The following is a 14652-nucleotide window of genomic DNA, read 5'->3' on the forward strand; positions in this document are numbered from 1 at the left end:
ACAGCTGTGTATTAGTTACATTACGTAGGGGGTCACTTACTTTCCTCCTGTACTGTGGATGATGGGCAGTACAGCTGTGTTATTAGTTACATTACATAGGGGGTCACTTACTTTCCTCCTGTACTGTGGATGATGGGCGGTACAGCTGTGTGTTATTAGTTACATTACATAGGGGGTCACTTACTTTCCTCCTGCACTGTGGATGATGGGCGGTATAGCTGTGTGTTATTGGTTACATTACATAGGGGGTCACTTACTTTCCTCCTGTACTGTGGATGATGGGCGGTACAGCTGTGTGTTATTAGTTACATTACATAGGGGGTCACTTACTTTCCTCCTGTACTGTGGATGATGGGCGGTACAGCTGTGTGTTATTAGTTACATTACATAGGGGGTCACTTACTTTCCTCCTGCACTGTGGATGATGGGCGGTACAGCTGTGTGTTACTAGTTACATTACATGGGGGGTCACTTACTTTCCTCCTGTACTGTGGGGGATGATGGGCGGTACAGCTGTGTGTTATCAGTGACATTACATAGGGGGTCACTTACTTTCCCCCTGTACTGTGGATGATGGGCGGTACAGCTGTGTGTTATTGGTTACATTACATAGGGGGTCACTTACTTTCCTCCTGTACTGTGGATGATGGGCGGTACAGCTGTGTGTTATTAGTTACATTACATAGGGGGTCACTTACTTTCCTCCTGCACTGTGGATGATGGGCGGTACAGCTGTGTGTTACTAGTTACATTACATTGGGGGTCACTTACTTTCCCCCTGTACTGTGGATGATGGGTGGTACAGCTGGGTGTTATTAGTTACATTACATAGGGGGTCACTTACTTTCCCCCTGCACTGTGGATGATGGGCGGTACAGCTGTGTGTTACTAGTTACATTACATTGGGGGTCACTTACTTTCCTCCTGCACTGTGGATGATGGGCGGTACAGCTGTGTGTTACTAGTTACATTACATTGGGGGTCACTTACTTTCCCCCTGTACTGTGGATGATGGGTGGTACAGCTGGGTGTTATTAGTTACATTACATAGGGGGTCACTTACTTTCCCCCTGTACTGTGGATGATGGGCGGTACAGCTGTGTGTTATTGGTTACATTACATAGGGGGTCACTTACTTTCCTCCTGTACTATGGATGATGGGCGGTACAGCTGTGTGTTATTAGTTACATTACATAGGGGGTCACTTACTTTCCTCCTGTACTGTGGATGATGGGCGGTACAGCTGTGTGTTATTAGTTACATTACATAGGGGGTCACTTACTTTCCGCCTGCACAGTGGATGATGGGCGGTACAGCTGTGTGTTATTGGTTACATTACATAGGGGGTCACTTACTTTCCCCCTGTACTGTGGATGATGGGCGGTACAGCTGTGTGTTATTAGTTACATTACATAGGGGGTCACTTACTTTCCCCCTGTACTGTGGATGATGGGTGGTACAGCTGGGTGTTATTAGTTACATTACATAGGGGGTCACTTACTTTCCTCCTGTACTGTGGATGATGGGTGGTACAGCTGTGTTATTAGTTACATTACATAGGGGGTCACTTACTTTCCGCCTGCACAGTGGATGATGGGCGGTACAGCTGTGTGTTATTAGTTACATTACATAGGGGGTCACTTACTTTCCTCTTACACTGTGGATGATGGGCGGTAAAGCTGTGTGTTATTGGTTACATTACATAGGGGGTCACTTACTTTCCTCCTGTACTGTGGATGATGGGTGGTACAGCTGTGTGTTATTAGTTACATTACATAGGGGGTCACTTACTTTCCTCCTGTACTGTGGATGATGGGCGGTACAGCTGTGTGTTATTAGTTACATTACATAGGGGGTCACTTACTTTCCTCCTGCACTGTGGATGATGGGCGGTACAGCTGTGTGTTATTAGTTACATTACATAGGGGGTCACTTACTTTCCTCCTGTACTGTGGATGATGGGCTGTACAGCTGTGTGTTATTAGTTACATTACATAGGGGGTCACTTACTTTCCTCCTGTACTGTGGATGATGGGTGGTACAGCTGTGTTATTAGTTACATTACATAGGGGGTCACTTACTTTCCCCTGTACTGTGGATGATGGGCGGTACAGCTGTGTGTTATTGGTTACATTACATAGGGGGTCACTTACTTTCCTCCTGTACTGTGGATGATGGGTGGTACAGCTGTGTGTTATTAGTTACATTACATAGGGGGTCACTTACTTTCCTCCTGTACTGTAGATGATGGGCGGCACAGCTGTATGTTATTAGTTACATTACATAGGGGGTCACTTACTTTCCTCTTACACTGTGGATGATGGGCGGTACAGCTGTGTGTTATTAGTTACATTACATAGGGGGTCACTTACTTTCCTCCTGTACTGTGGATGATGGGCGGTACAGCTGTGTTATTAGTTACATTACATAGGGGGTCACTTACTTTCCTCCTGTACTGTGGATGATGGGCGGTACAGCTGTGTTATTAGTTACATTACATAGGGGGTCACTTACTTTCCTCCTGTACTGTGGATGATGGGCGGTACAGCTGTGTGTTATTAGTTACATTACATAGGGGTTCACTTACTTTACTCCTGTACTGTGGATGATGGGTGGTACAGCTGTGTGTTATTAGTTACATTACATAGGGGTTCACTTACTTTCCTCCTGTACTGTGGATGATGGGCGGTACAGCTGTGTTATTAGTTACATTACATAGGGGGTCACTTACTTTCCTCCTGTACTGTGGATGATGGGCGGTACAGCTGTGTTATTAGTTACATTACATAGGGGGTCACTTACTTTCCTCCTGTACTGTGGATGATGGGCGGTACAGCTGTGTGTTATTGGTTACATTACATAGGGGGTCACTTACTTTCCTCCTGTACTGTGGATGATGGGTGGTACAGCTGTGTGTTATTAGTTACATTACATAGGGGGTCACTTACTTTCCTCCTGTACTGTGGATGATGGGCGGTACAGCTGTGTGTTATTAGTTACATTACATAGGGGGTCAGTTACTTTCCCCCTGTACTGTGGATGATGGGTGGTACAGCTGTGTGTTATTAGTTACATTACATAGGGGGTCACTTACTTTCCTCCTGTACTGTGGATGATGGGTGGTACAGCTGTGTGTTATTAGTTACATTACATAGGGGGTCACTTACTTTCCCCCTGTACTGTGGATGATGGGTGGTACAGCTGTGTGTTATTAGTTACATTACATAGGGGGTCACTTACTTTCCCCCTGTACTGTGGATGATGGGCGGTACAGCTGTGTGTTATTAGTTACATTACACAGGGGGTCACTTACTTTCCTCTTACACTGTGGATGATGGGCGGTACAGCTGTGTGTTATTAGTTACATTACATAGGGGTTCACTTACTTTACTCCTGTACTGTGGATGATGGGTGGTACAGCTGTGTATTATTAGTTACATTACATAGGGGGTCACATACTTTCCTCCTGTACTGTGGATGATGGGCGGTACAGCTGTGTGTTATTAGTTACATTACATAGGGGGTCACTTACTTTCCTCCTGCACTGTGGATGATGGGCGGTACAGCTGTGTTATTAGTTACATTACATAGGGGGTCACTTACTTTCCTCCTGTACTGTGGATGATGGGCAGTACAGCTGTGTGTTATTAGTTACATTACATAGGGGGTCACTTACTTTCCTCCTGTACTGTGGATGATGGGCGGTACAGCTGTATGTTATTAGTTACATTACATAGGGGGTCACATACTTTCCTCCTGTACTGTGGATGATGGGTGGTACAGCTGTGTGTTATTAGATACATTACATAGGGGGTCACTTACTTTCCTCCTGCACTGTGGGGGATGGGCGGTACAGCTGTGTGTTATTAGTTACATTACATAGGGGGTCACTTACTTTCCTCCTGCACTGTGGATGATGGGCGGTACAGCTGTGTTATTAGTTACATTACATAGGGGGTCACTTACTTTCCTCCTGCACTGTGGATGATGGGCGGTACAGCTGTGTTATTAGTTACATTACATAGGGGGTCACTTACTTTCCTCCTGCACTGTGGATGATGGGCGGTACAGCTGTGTGTTATTAGTTACATTACATAGGGGGTCACTTACTTTCCTCCTGTACTGTGGATGATGGGCGGTACAGCTGTGTTATTAGTTACATTACATAGGGGGTCACTTACTTTCCTCCTGTACTGTGGATGATGGGCAGTACAGCTGTGTGTTATTAGTTACATTACATAGGGGGTCACTTACTTTCCCCCTACACTGTGGATGATGGGCGGTACAGCTGTGTGTTATTAGTTACATTACATAGGGGGTCACTTACTTTCCTCCTGTACTGTGGATGATGGGCGGTACAGCTGTGTTATTAGTTACATTACATAGGGGGTCACTTACTTTCCCCCTGTACTGTGGATGATGGGCGGTACAGCTGTGTGTTATTAGTTACATTACATAGGGGGTCTCTTACTTTCCTCCTGTACTGTGGATGATGGGCGGTACAGCTGTGTTATTAGTTACATTACATAGGGGGTCACTTACTTTCCTCCTACACTGTGGATGATGGGCGGTACAGCTGTGTGCTATTAGTTACATTACATAGGGGGTCACTTACTTTCCCCCTGTACTGTGGATGATGGGCGGTACAGCTGTGTGTTATTAGTTACATTACATAGGGGGTCTCTTACTTTCCTCCTGTACTGTGGATGATGGGCGGTACAGCTGTGTTATTAGTTACATTACATAGGGGGTCACTTACTTTCCTCCTACACTGTGGATGATGGGCGGTACAGCTGTGTGCTATTAGTTACATTACATAGGGGGTCACTTACTTTCCCCCTGTACTGTGGATGATGGGCGGTACAGCTGTGTGTTATTAGTTACATTACATAGGGGGTCACTTACTTTCCCCTTGTACTGTGGATGATGGGCGGTACAGCTGTATGTTATTATATACATTACATAGGGGGTCACTTACTTTCCCCCTGTACTGTGGATGATGGGCGGTACAGCTGTGTTATTAGTTACATTACATAGGGGGTCACTTACTTTCCTCCTGTACTGTGGATGATGGGCGGTACAGCTGTGTTATTAGTTACATTACATAGGGGGTCACTTACTTTCCCCCTGTACTGTGGATGATGGGCGGTACAGCTGTGTGTTATTAGTTACATTACATAGGGGGTCACTTACTTTCTCCCTGTACTGTGGATGATGGGTGGTACAGCTGTGTGTTATTGGTTACATTACATAGGGGGTCACTTACTTTCCTCCTGCACTGTGGATGATGTGCGGTACAGCTGTGTGTTATTAGTTACATTACATAGGGGGTCACTTACTTTCCCCCTTTACTGTGGATGATGGGCGGTACAGCTGTGTGTTATTGGTTACATTACATAGGGGGTCACTTACTTTCCTCCTGTACTGTGGATGATGGGCGGTACAGCTTTGTGTTATTAGTTACATTACATAGGGGGTCACTTACTTTCCTCCTGTACTGTGGATGATGGGCGGTACAGCTGTGTGTTATTAGTTACATTACATAGGGGGTCACTTACTTTCCCCCTGTACTGTGGATGATGGGTGGTACAGCTGTGTTATTAGTTACATTACACAGGCGGTCACTTACTTTCCCCCTGTACTGTGGATGATGGGCGGTACAGCTGTGTGTTATTAGTTACATTACATAGGGGGTCACTTACTTTCCTCCTGTACTGTGGATGATGGGTGGTACAGCTGTGTGTTATTAGTTACATTACATAGGGGGTCACTTACTTTCCTCCTGCACTGTGTCTGATGGGTGGTACAGCTGTGTGTTATTAGTTACATTACATAGGGGGTCACTTACTTTCCTCCTGTACTGTGGATGATGGGTGATACAGCTGTGTGTTATTAGTTACATTACATAGGGGGTCACTTACTTTCCTCCTGTACTGTGGATGATGGGTGGTACAGCTGTGTATTAGTTACATTATGTAGGGGGTCACTTACTTTCCCCCTGTACTGTGGATGATGGGCGGTACAGCTGTGTGTTATTAGTTACATTACATAGGGGGTCACTTACTTTCCCCCTGTACTGTGGATGATGGGCGGTACAGCTGTGTGTTATTAGTTACATTACATAGGGGGTCACTTACTTTCCTCCTGTACTGTGGATGATGGGCGGTACAGCTGTGTGTTATTAGTTACATTACATAGGGGGTCACTTACTTTCCTCCTGTACTGTGGATGATGGGCGTTACAGCTGTGTGTTATTAGTTACATTACATAGGGGGTCACTTACTTTCCTCCTGTACTGTGGATGATGGGCGGTACAGCTGTGTGTTATTAGTTACATTACATAGGGGGTCACTTACTTTCCTCCTGTACTGTGGATGATGGGCGGTACAGCTGTGTGTTATTAGTTACATTACATAGGGGGTCACTTACTTTCCTCCTGTACTGTGGATGATGGGCGGTACAGCTGTGTGTTATTAGTTACATTACATAGGGGGTCACTTACTTTCCTCCTGTACTGTGGATGATGGGTGGTACAGCTGTGTGTTATTAGTTACATTACATAGGGGGTCACTTACTTTCCTCCTGCACTGTGGATGATGGGCGGTACAGCTGTGTGTTATTAGTTACATTACATAGGGGGTCACTTACTTTCCTCCTGCACTGTGGATGATGGGCGGTACAGCTGTGTGTTATTAGTTACATTACATAGGGGGTCACTTACTTTCCTCCTGCACTGTGGATGATGGGCGGTACAGCTGTGTGTTATTAGTTACATTACATAGGGGGTCACTTACTTTCCTCCTGTACTGTGGATGATGGGTGGTAGAGCTGTGTGTTATTAGTTACATTACATAGGGGGTCACTTACTTTCCTCCTGTACTGTGGATGATGGGCGGTACAGCTGTGTATTATTAGTTACATTACATAGGGGGTCACTTACTTTCCTCCTGCACTGTGGATGATGGGTGGTACAGCTGTGTGTTATTAGTTACATTACATAGGGGGTCACTTACTTTCCTCCTGTACTGTGGATGATGGGCAGTACAGCTGTGTGTTATTGGTTACATTACATAGGGGGTCACTTACTTTCCTCCTGTACTGTGGATGATGGGTGGTACAGCTGTGTGTTATTAGTTACATTACATAGGGGGTCACTTACTTTCCTCCTGTACTGTGGATGATGGGCGGTACAGCTGTGTGTTATTAGTTATATTACATAGGGGGTCACTTACTTTCCTCCTGTACTGTGGATGATGGGCGGTACAGCTGTGTTATTAGTTACATTACATAGGGGGTCACTTACTTTCCTCCTGTACTGTGGATGATGGGTGGTACAGCTGTGTGTTATTAGTTACATTACATAGGGGGTCACTTACTTTCCTCCTGTACTGTGGATGATGGGCGGTACAGCTGTGTGTTATTAGTTACATTACATAGGGGGTCACTTACTTTCCTCCTGTACTGTGGATGATGGGCGGTACAGCTGTGTTATTAGTTACATTACATAGGGGGTCACTTACTTTCCTCCTGTACTGTGGATGATGGGCGGTACAGCTGTGTGTTATTAGTTACATTACATAGGGGGTCACTTACTTTCCTCCTGTACTGTGGATGATGGGCGGTACAGCTGTGTGTTATTAGTTACATTACATAGGGGGTCACATACTTTCCTCCTGCACTGTGGGGGATGGGAAGCGAGGTAGATGAGCTGGAAGCTAACAGCCTGCGTGGACTGTACGTGGATCGCGGCGCAGCATCCCTCTGGCAGTAATACGCAGGGTGTGACGCTCCGGAGCGCACCATGGGCGGCCCACCCGTTCAGTATATCGGTAGAGGCGCCGCTGCTCGGGGGCGTCGTGCACTCGTTGAAGGATGTAGGCGGTGGTCATCCATTGCTGCTTGCTATGGCCAGTGGAGGCGCTGTCCCCCTGCCGCTACCTGACATCGCTTAGCCCCGGACCCTGCCGCTAGATGGCTCTGCGCTCCGGCCGCCTCCAGCAGGCGCTACTTACGAATACGGTGAAGAAGGGGATCCCACCACCAAGAAATGATTCTTCTTTCGAAAAAGGCGCCAAAGTCCCTTGTGGTTTCCTCGGACATCAAGATCCCAAATGTGGAGGCACTGAGAAGGAAAACAAAGCAAACATCCTGAAATAGAAGCCCTACCCCGAGAATAAGCCCCAGCGGCCTTTAAAGACAAAAGCCCGCATGGTTGTAGCCATCCGCTACGGGGATCGCTCGAGGCTCGGCCGTGACGGGGCGCTCGGAATAGTCGATCCGCAAGTAATGGGGGACGGAGGCGGGATGGATAGGTATCGCCCCCTTCTGTCTACGTGACACCCATATTTACCGCGCCCCCAAGGCTTCTGCCCTTCGCCCGGACCTGCTGTGGCTATGGGCCGCGACCGAACGTGGGGCGCTTACACGGACAAATAACGGGTCTGTACATCGCTGGTAGATCCGCCGGTCACATGGGTGGTCACATGGCCAGAGGTCGTTATAATGTACACTGCAATAAGAATGTGGCCCCCGCGGGACAGAGGGGCCCCCCATGCAATGTGCTGTAGTGTGGGTTAGGCACCTTGGCCAGCTGTGACCAGGAGGTGAAGTCGGCCTCCTGCTCCATGCGGATGTACATGACGTAGGTCCTCCCCTCCGTATCTGGGATGAAGGAGTCCTCGCAGGGGTTCTTGGAGTGATCCAGCACCTCCGCCTCCCTGAAAGAGCAGAGCTGTGTGAGCGCAGAGCAGGAGCAGCTGAGCGCAGCCGCAGACACAACCTACCTGAGGATGCGATGCACCTCCAGCTCGTAGGCGTCCTTCCTCAGGCTGCACAAGGGAAGGGCAAACAGTCACTCCACAAGCCCAACAGACAAGGGCGCTCCAGGGGCGGCGGCCGGAGTAACTCCTGATAACCCCCCCCATGGAGGACAGCCCCCGGCGTTACCTGTCCACGCTGGAGAGCGGCACGGTCGGGACGGTGTTGAACTTGTGTTTTTTGAAATAAGCTTCCTGTAACAGAAAGGTAAGCAGTTAGCGGAAGACGAGGCGGCCAGAGAGCCGGGGACACCGGTCAGCCAGACAAGACTCCCGGGGGTCCGCGGTCTGCTGCCGGGGGTCCGCGATCAGATACTCACATGGAAATATCCATTCATGTTGAGGCCCACGATCCCGAAGTGATAGGATCTGGAGACGTCGGGGATCAGACACTCCCGTCCTCTGCGCTGCTCCGGCATCCGCATCCACATATCCCAGTCCCACAACTAACCAGGGAGATACAGCGGTTACAATGCGACGACCCCGGGCGGGCCCCACCGCCAGCCACCACCACCTACCTTCTCTGGAGTCGGCCATTTGGGCTCCAGTTCATCCTTGTAGAGGCTCTTCCGGAGCACCCAGCCCAGACCGGGCATGGTCTCCACCCGGTAGAGCAGCGACGGGTCCTCGGCCGTGTGCTCGTAGCCCTGATCGTTCCAGGCCGAGATGCAGTACAAGCTGTCGTCCTCCTCCAAGAGGTGGATGGTCTGACTCAGGAAGCTGACAAGACAGAGACCCCCGCCGTTAGTGAGCGCCAAGCCGTAGCACCACATCACTGCGCTGGACGATCGGCTGCCATCACAGTGCCCGGGTCTCCCACAGACAGACAGACGGGACGGCGCGGGCGCCCGGGTCTCCCACAGACAGACGGCGCGGGCACCCGGGTCTCCCACAGACAGACAGACGGGACGGCGCGGGCACCCGGGTCTCCCACAGACAGACGGGGCGGCACGGGCGCCCGGGTCTCCCACAGACAGACGGACGGGACGGCGCGGGCGCCCGGGTCTCCCACAGACAGACGGACGGGGCGGCGCGGGCGCCCGGGTCTCCCACAGACAGACGGACGGGGCGGGCGCCCGGGTCTCCCACAGACAGACAGACGGGACGGGGCGGGCGCCCGGGTCTCCCACAAACAGACAGACGGGGCGGCGCGGGCGCCCGGGTCTCCCACAGACGGACGGGACGGCACGGGCGCCCGGGTCTCCCACAGACAGACGGACGGGACGGCGCGGGCGCCCGGGTCTCCCACAGACAGACGGACGGGGCGGCGCGGGCGCCCGGGTCTCCCACAGACAGACAGACGGACGGGGCGGGCGCCCGGGTCTCCCACAGACAGACAGACGGGACGGGGCGGGCGCCCGGGTCTCCCACAGACAGACGGACGGGACGGGGCGGGCGCCCGGGTCTCCCACAGACGGACGGGACGGGGCGGGCGCCCGGGTCTCCCACAGACGGACGGGACGGGGCGGGCGCCCGGGTCTCCCACAGACGGACGGGACGGGGCGGGCGCCCGGGTCTCCCACAGACGGACGGGACGGGGCGGGCGCCCGGGTCTCCCACAGACGGACGGGACGGGGCGGGCGCCCGGGTCTCCCACAGACGGACGGGACGGGGCGGGCGCCCGGGTCTCCCACAGACGGACGGGACGGGGCGGGCGCCCGGGTCTCCCACAGACGGACGGGACGGGGCGGGCGCCCGGGTCTCCCACAGACGGACGGGACGGGGCGGGCGCCCGGGTCTCCCACAGACGGACGGGACGGGGCGGGCGCCCGGGTCTCCCACAGACGGACGGGACGGGGCGGGCGCCCGGGTCTCCCACAGACGGACGGCCCGGGGATGGTGGTCGGGCTCCTAAATACAAACTGCTTTAATAATGGAACTTCACCTGAAGAAATCCACGGAGACGTCCAGATCTTCCTCCAGAACCACCACAAACTTGGCATCCTGAGGACAGAGGGAGAGGGGTCCATGAGGAGCTTCAGACCTGCACATACGGACCGCCGGCTGCAGGACCGGGCAAGGGGGGCTCTTATCATCTCCAGCTCTCATCTATACATCGCCCCCTGGCTGGAGCATCCGTCTGCCCTCACACACAGCGCCCTTCCCTCTACATTCATCTCCGTGCTTGTGGTAGTGTGCCCCCTGCTGTCCGCACGCCTGCGCGCGGCTTAAGAAATAATTACACATAACGAGCGCCGCGCAACATTATTTCAAAATAACGAATCTGTGATAGCCGCTAGTAAATGCAGCGATGCGGCTATGTGGGGCGCGGAGCGAGCGGTGACCGGCTCCAACAACTCTTGCGCTCGTCCCGTGTAAGCGGGGTACTCGGGTACAGTGGCGTGTATGCAGTATCTGTTGGTGGGGGTGCAGTGACTGTGTCCGCAGCCGATGGCACAGCCGAGGAGCCCGCAGATCGGTCAGGAGGGCCGCCGGCCGCGTGGCAGGACTCACCGGGTGCAGGTTGAAGGAGGCCGTCAGACTCGCCTTGTAATGCTGAAAGAACAGACAAGACCAATCAATGGCGCGGTCACATGACCACCATTAGTTCACTGGGGCAGAGGGATCTAGTGGTCTTCATACCAGCCTCTTGCGGCATCTATATACAGGGTAGAGGCGTTATCCGGCCACTGTATACCGCTAGACCCACCCCACTATACACGGCTTCTGGCATTCATAAAGAATGCTTCTATACTTACCTACCCCCCCCCCCCCCCCCCCCGTCAGTCTACTTACCGCATCTTCTCCCGCCTCCTGCAGTCCCGGGGGTCATTTCACCCCCAGCTGCCCGATCCCTCTCCTTCCTGTAAGGTTATGTACATTGGCTGGCAGTCTCCTTCCTGCTTGGCAATGTACGCTGCGTCACAGCTCACAGGCCAGCAGGGGGCGCTCCGATCTACTGCAGAGGCTGCTCATGCCCGCTGTCCCGGCAGCAGATCAGCGTTCCTTCCTATGCAGTGAACGCTGCGGCGCAGGGATGTGGCCGTCACTGACCCGGCCGGCGTGCGGTGAGGTGACCAGGGGGGCTGCAGAGGATGTGCCAAGGAGACCGACAGGAGGAATAGGAGAGGAGTTTCATTTAAGCTTCTGCGCCAATTATAATAGATTGTGAACCAAGACGGACGCCGGCATCCACACTGCGCTGCGCGGTATTATGGTTACCCCCCGGTGAGCCCGGGGATCAGCCTCTACTTCATTAATTGGGCCTCCTGTAGAAAACTTCAGTTACTAGACATTCTACCAATATGATGCCCATCGCCAGGAGGAAGAATCCGTCTGCTAGGATTGGTATCAGCCCCACTGTTGCTGGGCATTACTCCATACTTTGAGATCTGGCGTCGGGGACATAATGTGCTACCCCTCTGGGCATCCTCCCGTCCTCTCTGGCATGGGGGGGGGGGGGGGGACATAATGTGCTACCCCTCTGGGCATCCTCCCATCCTCTCTGGCATGGGGGGGGGGAACATAATGTGCTACCCCTCTGGGCATCCTCCCGTCCTCTCTGGCATGGGGGGACATAATGTGCTACCCCTCTGGGCATCCTCCCGTCCTCTCTGGCATGGGGGAAACATAATGTGCTACCCCTCTGGGCATCCTCCCGTCCTCTCTGGCATGGGGGGGACATAATGTGCTACCCCTCTGGGCATCCTCCCGTCCTCTCTGGCATGGGGGGGACATAATGTGCTACCCCTCTGGGCATCCTCCCGTCCTCTCTGGCATGGGGGGACATAATGTGCTACCCCTCTGGGCATCCTCCTGTCCTCTCTGGCATGGGGGGGGGACATAATGTGCTACCCCTCTGGGCATCCTCCCGTCCTCTCTGGCATGGGGGGGACATAATGTGCTACCCCTCTGGGCATCCTCCCGTACTCTCTGGCATGGGGGGGACATAATGTGCTACCCCTCTGGGCATCCTCCCGTCCTCTCTGGCATGGGGGGGGACATAATGTGCTACCCCTCTGGGCATCCTCCCGTACTCTCTGGCATGGGGGGGACATAATGTGCTACCCCTCTGGGCATCCTCCCGTCCTCTCTGGCATGGGGGGGACATAATGTGCTACCCCTCTGGGCATCCTCCCGTCCTCTCTGGCATGGGGGGGACATAATGTGCTACCCCTCTGGGCATCCTCCCGTACTCTCTGGCATGGGGGGGACATAATGTGCTACCCCTCTGGGCATCCTCCCGTCCTCTCTGGCATGGGGGGAACATAATGTGCTACCCCTCTGGGCATCCTCCCGTCCTCTCTGGCATGGGGGAAACATAATGTGCTACCCCTCTGGGCATCCTCCCGTACTCTCTGGCATGGGGGGGACATAATGTGCTACCCCTCTGGGCATCCTCCCGTCCTCTCTGGCATGGGGGGAACATAATGTGCTACCCCTCTGGGCATCCTCCCGTCCTCTCTGGCATGGGGGGGACATAATGTGCTACCCCTCTGGGCATCCTCCCGTTCCTTCTTACGATATTGCAGCACTAAGTGTCCAGCAGAAATGTTATCCCCTTCTGTTTTCGTGAGAAAAGAGATCCAACCCGACATTTCAATAGGGAGGGATATGGTTGTACGCAGAGAACCACCCCGAACCCTGGTGTTGGAAGACACGCCCCTCTAGCGCCATCTACACATGTGACCGGGACCATCAGTTTGGTGTCCTGCCTAAAGTCGCTATGCTCCATTAAGCCAGTCATGTGATACCCTAACGTGACTATGGTTCCACCCCCTCTGATGTCAGATGCAGTCCAATGAGTGATCTAGGACTGAGGGGCGGACCCCAGTCCAATGACGTACAGGACCTGCTATTCAGATTCCTCCAGCAAATCCCCACGGACCCTTGTTGATACCATGACAGCCGGCACACCTCTCTGATGTGAGGGGGGTACTTTGCAGGTGGAATGGTAGCGCTGCCCCTACACTCCCCGATTTAGCGCTCAGCCCGAGCGAGCAGCGCTGCCCCTACACTCCCCGATTTAGCGCTCAGCCCGAGCGAGCAGCGCTGCCCCTACACTCCCCGATTTAGCGCTCAGCCCGAGCCAGCAGCGCTGCCCCTACACTCCCCGATTTAGCGCTCAGCCCGAGCGAGCAGCGCTGCCCCTACACTCCCTGATTCAGCGCTCAGCCCGAGCGAGCAGCGCTGCCCCTACACTCCCCGATTCAGCGCTCAGCCCGAGCGAGCAGCGCTGCCCCTACACTCCCCGATTCAGCGCTCAGCCCGAGCGAGCAGCGCTGCCCCTACACTCCCCGATTTAGCGCTCAGCCCGAGCGAGCAGCGCTGCCCCTACACTCCCCGATTCAGCGCTCAGCCCGAGCGAGCAGCGCTGCCCCTACACTCCCCGATTCAGCGCTCAGCCCGAGCGAGCAGCGCTGCCCCTACACTCCCCGATTTAGCGCTCAGCCCGAGCGAGCAGCGCTGCCCCTACACTCCCCGATTTAGCGCTCAGCCCGAGCGAGCAGCGCTGCCCCTACACTCCCCGATTTAGCGCTCAGCCCGAGCGAGCAGCGCTGCCCCTACACTCCCCGATTTAGCGCTCAGTCCGAGCCAGCAGCGCTGCCCCTACACTCCCCGATTTAGCGCTCAGCCCGAGCGAGCAGCGCTGCCCCTACACTCCCCGATTCAGCGCTCAGCCCGAGCGAGCAGCGCTGCCCCTACACTCCCCGATTCAGCGCTCAGCCCGAGCGAGCAGCGCTGCCCCTACACTCCCTGATTCAGCGCTCAGCCCGAGCGAGCAGCGCTGCCCCTACACTCCCCGATTCAGCGCTCAGCCCGAGCGAGCAGCGCTGCCCCTACACTCCCCGATTCAGCGCTCAGCCCGAGCGAGCAGCGCTGCCCCTACACTCCC

The 14652-nt window shown here is 53.8% G+C and overlaps 1 protein-coding gene across 1 annotated transcript in view; it reads right to left on the minus strand.

Annotated features, from left to right (window-relative positions):
* Positions 1–14652, minus strand: part of POMGNT1 (protein O-linked mannose N-acetylglucosaminyltransferase 1 (beta 1,2-)) — a 107169-nt gene that overhangs the window by 25889 nt on the left and 66628 nt on the right. Inside the window, exons 13-20 of the mRNA XM_066598041.1 lie at positions 11271–11312; positions 10702–10760; positions 9335–9536; positions 9137–9262; positions 8947–9011; positions 8784–8828; positions 8582–8717; positions 8013–8122 (exon numbers count right to left, since the gene is read on the minus strand). Of these exons, the coding sequence (XP_066454138.1) occupies positions 8013–8122; positions 8582–8717; positions 8784–8828; positions 8947–9011; positions 9137–9262; positions 9335–9536; positions 10702–10760; positions 11271–11312 (785 nt within the window). The remainder of the gene's footprint in view (positions 1–8012; positions 8123–8581; positions 8718–8783; positions 8829–8946; positions 9012–9136; positions 9263–9334; positions 9537–10701; positions 10761–11270; positions 11313–14652) is intronic.

The sequence above is a fragment of the Eleutherodactylus coqui genome, chromosome 3 (assembly GCF_035609145.1).
Source record: "Eleutherodactylus coqui strain aEleCoq1 chromosome 3, aEleCoq1.hap1, whole genome shotgun sequence".
NCBI classification, from domain to species: Eukaryota; Metazoa; Chordata; class Amphibia; order Anura; family Eleutherodactylidae; genus Eleutherodactylus; species Eleutherodactylus coqui.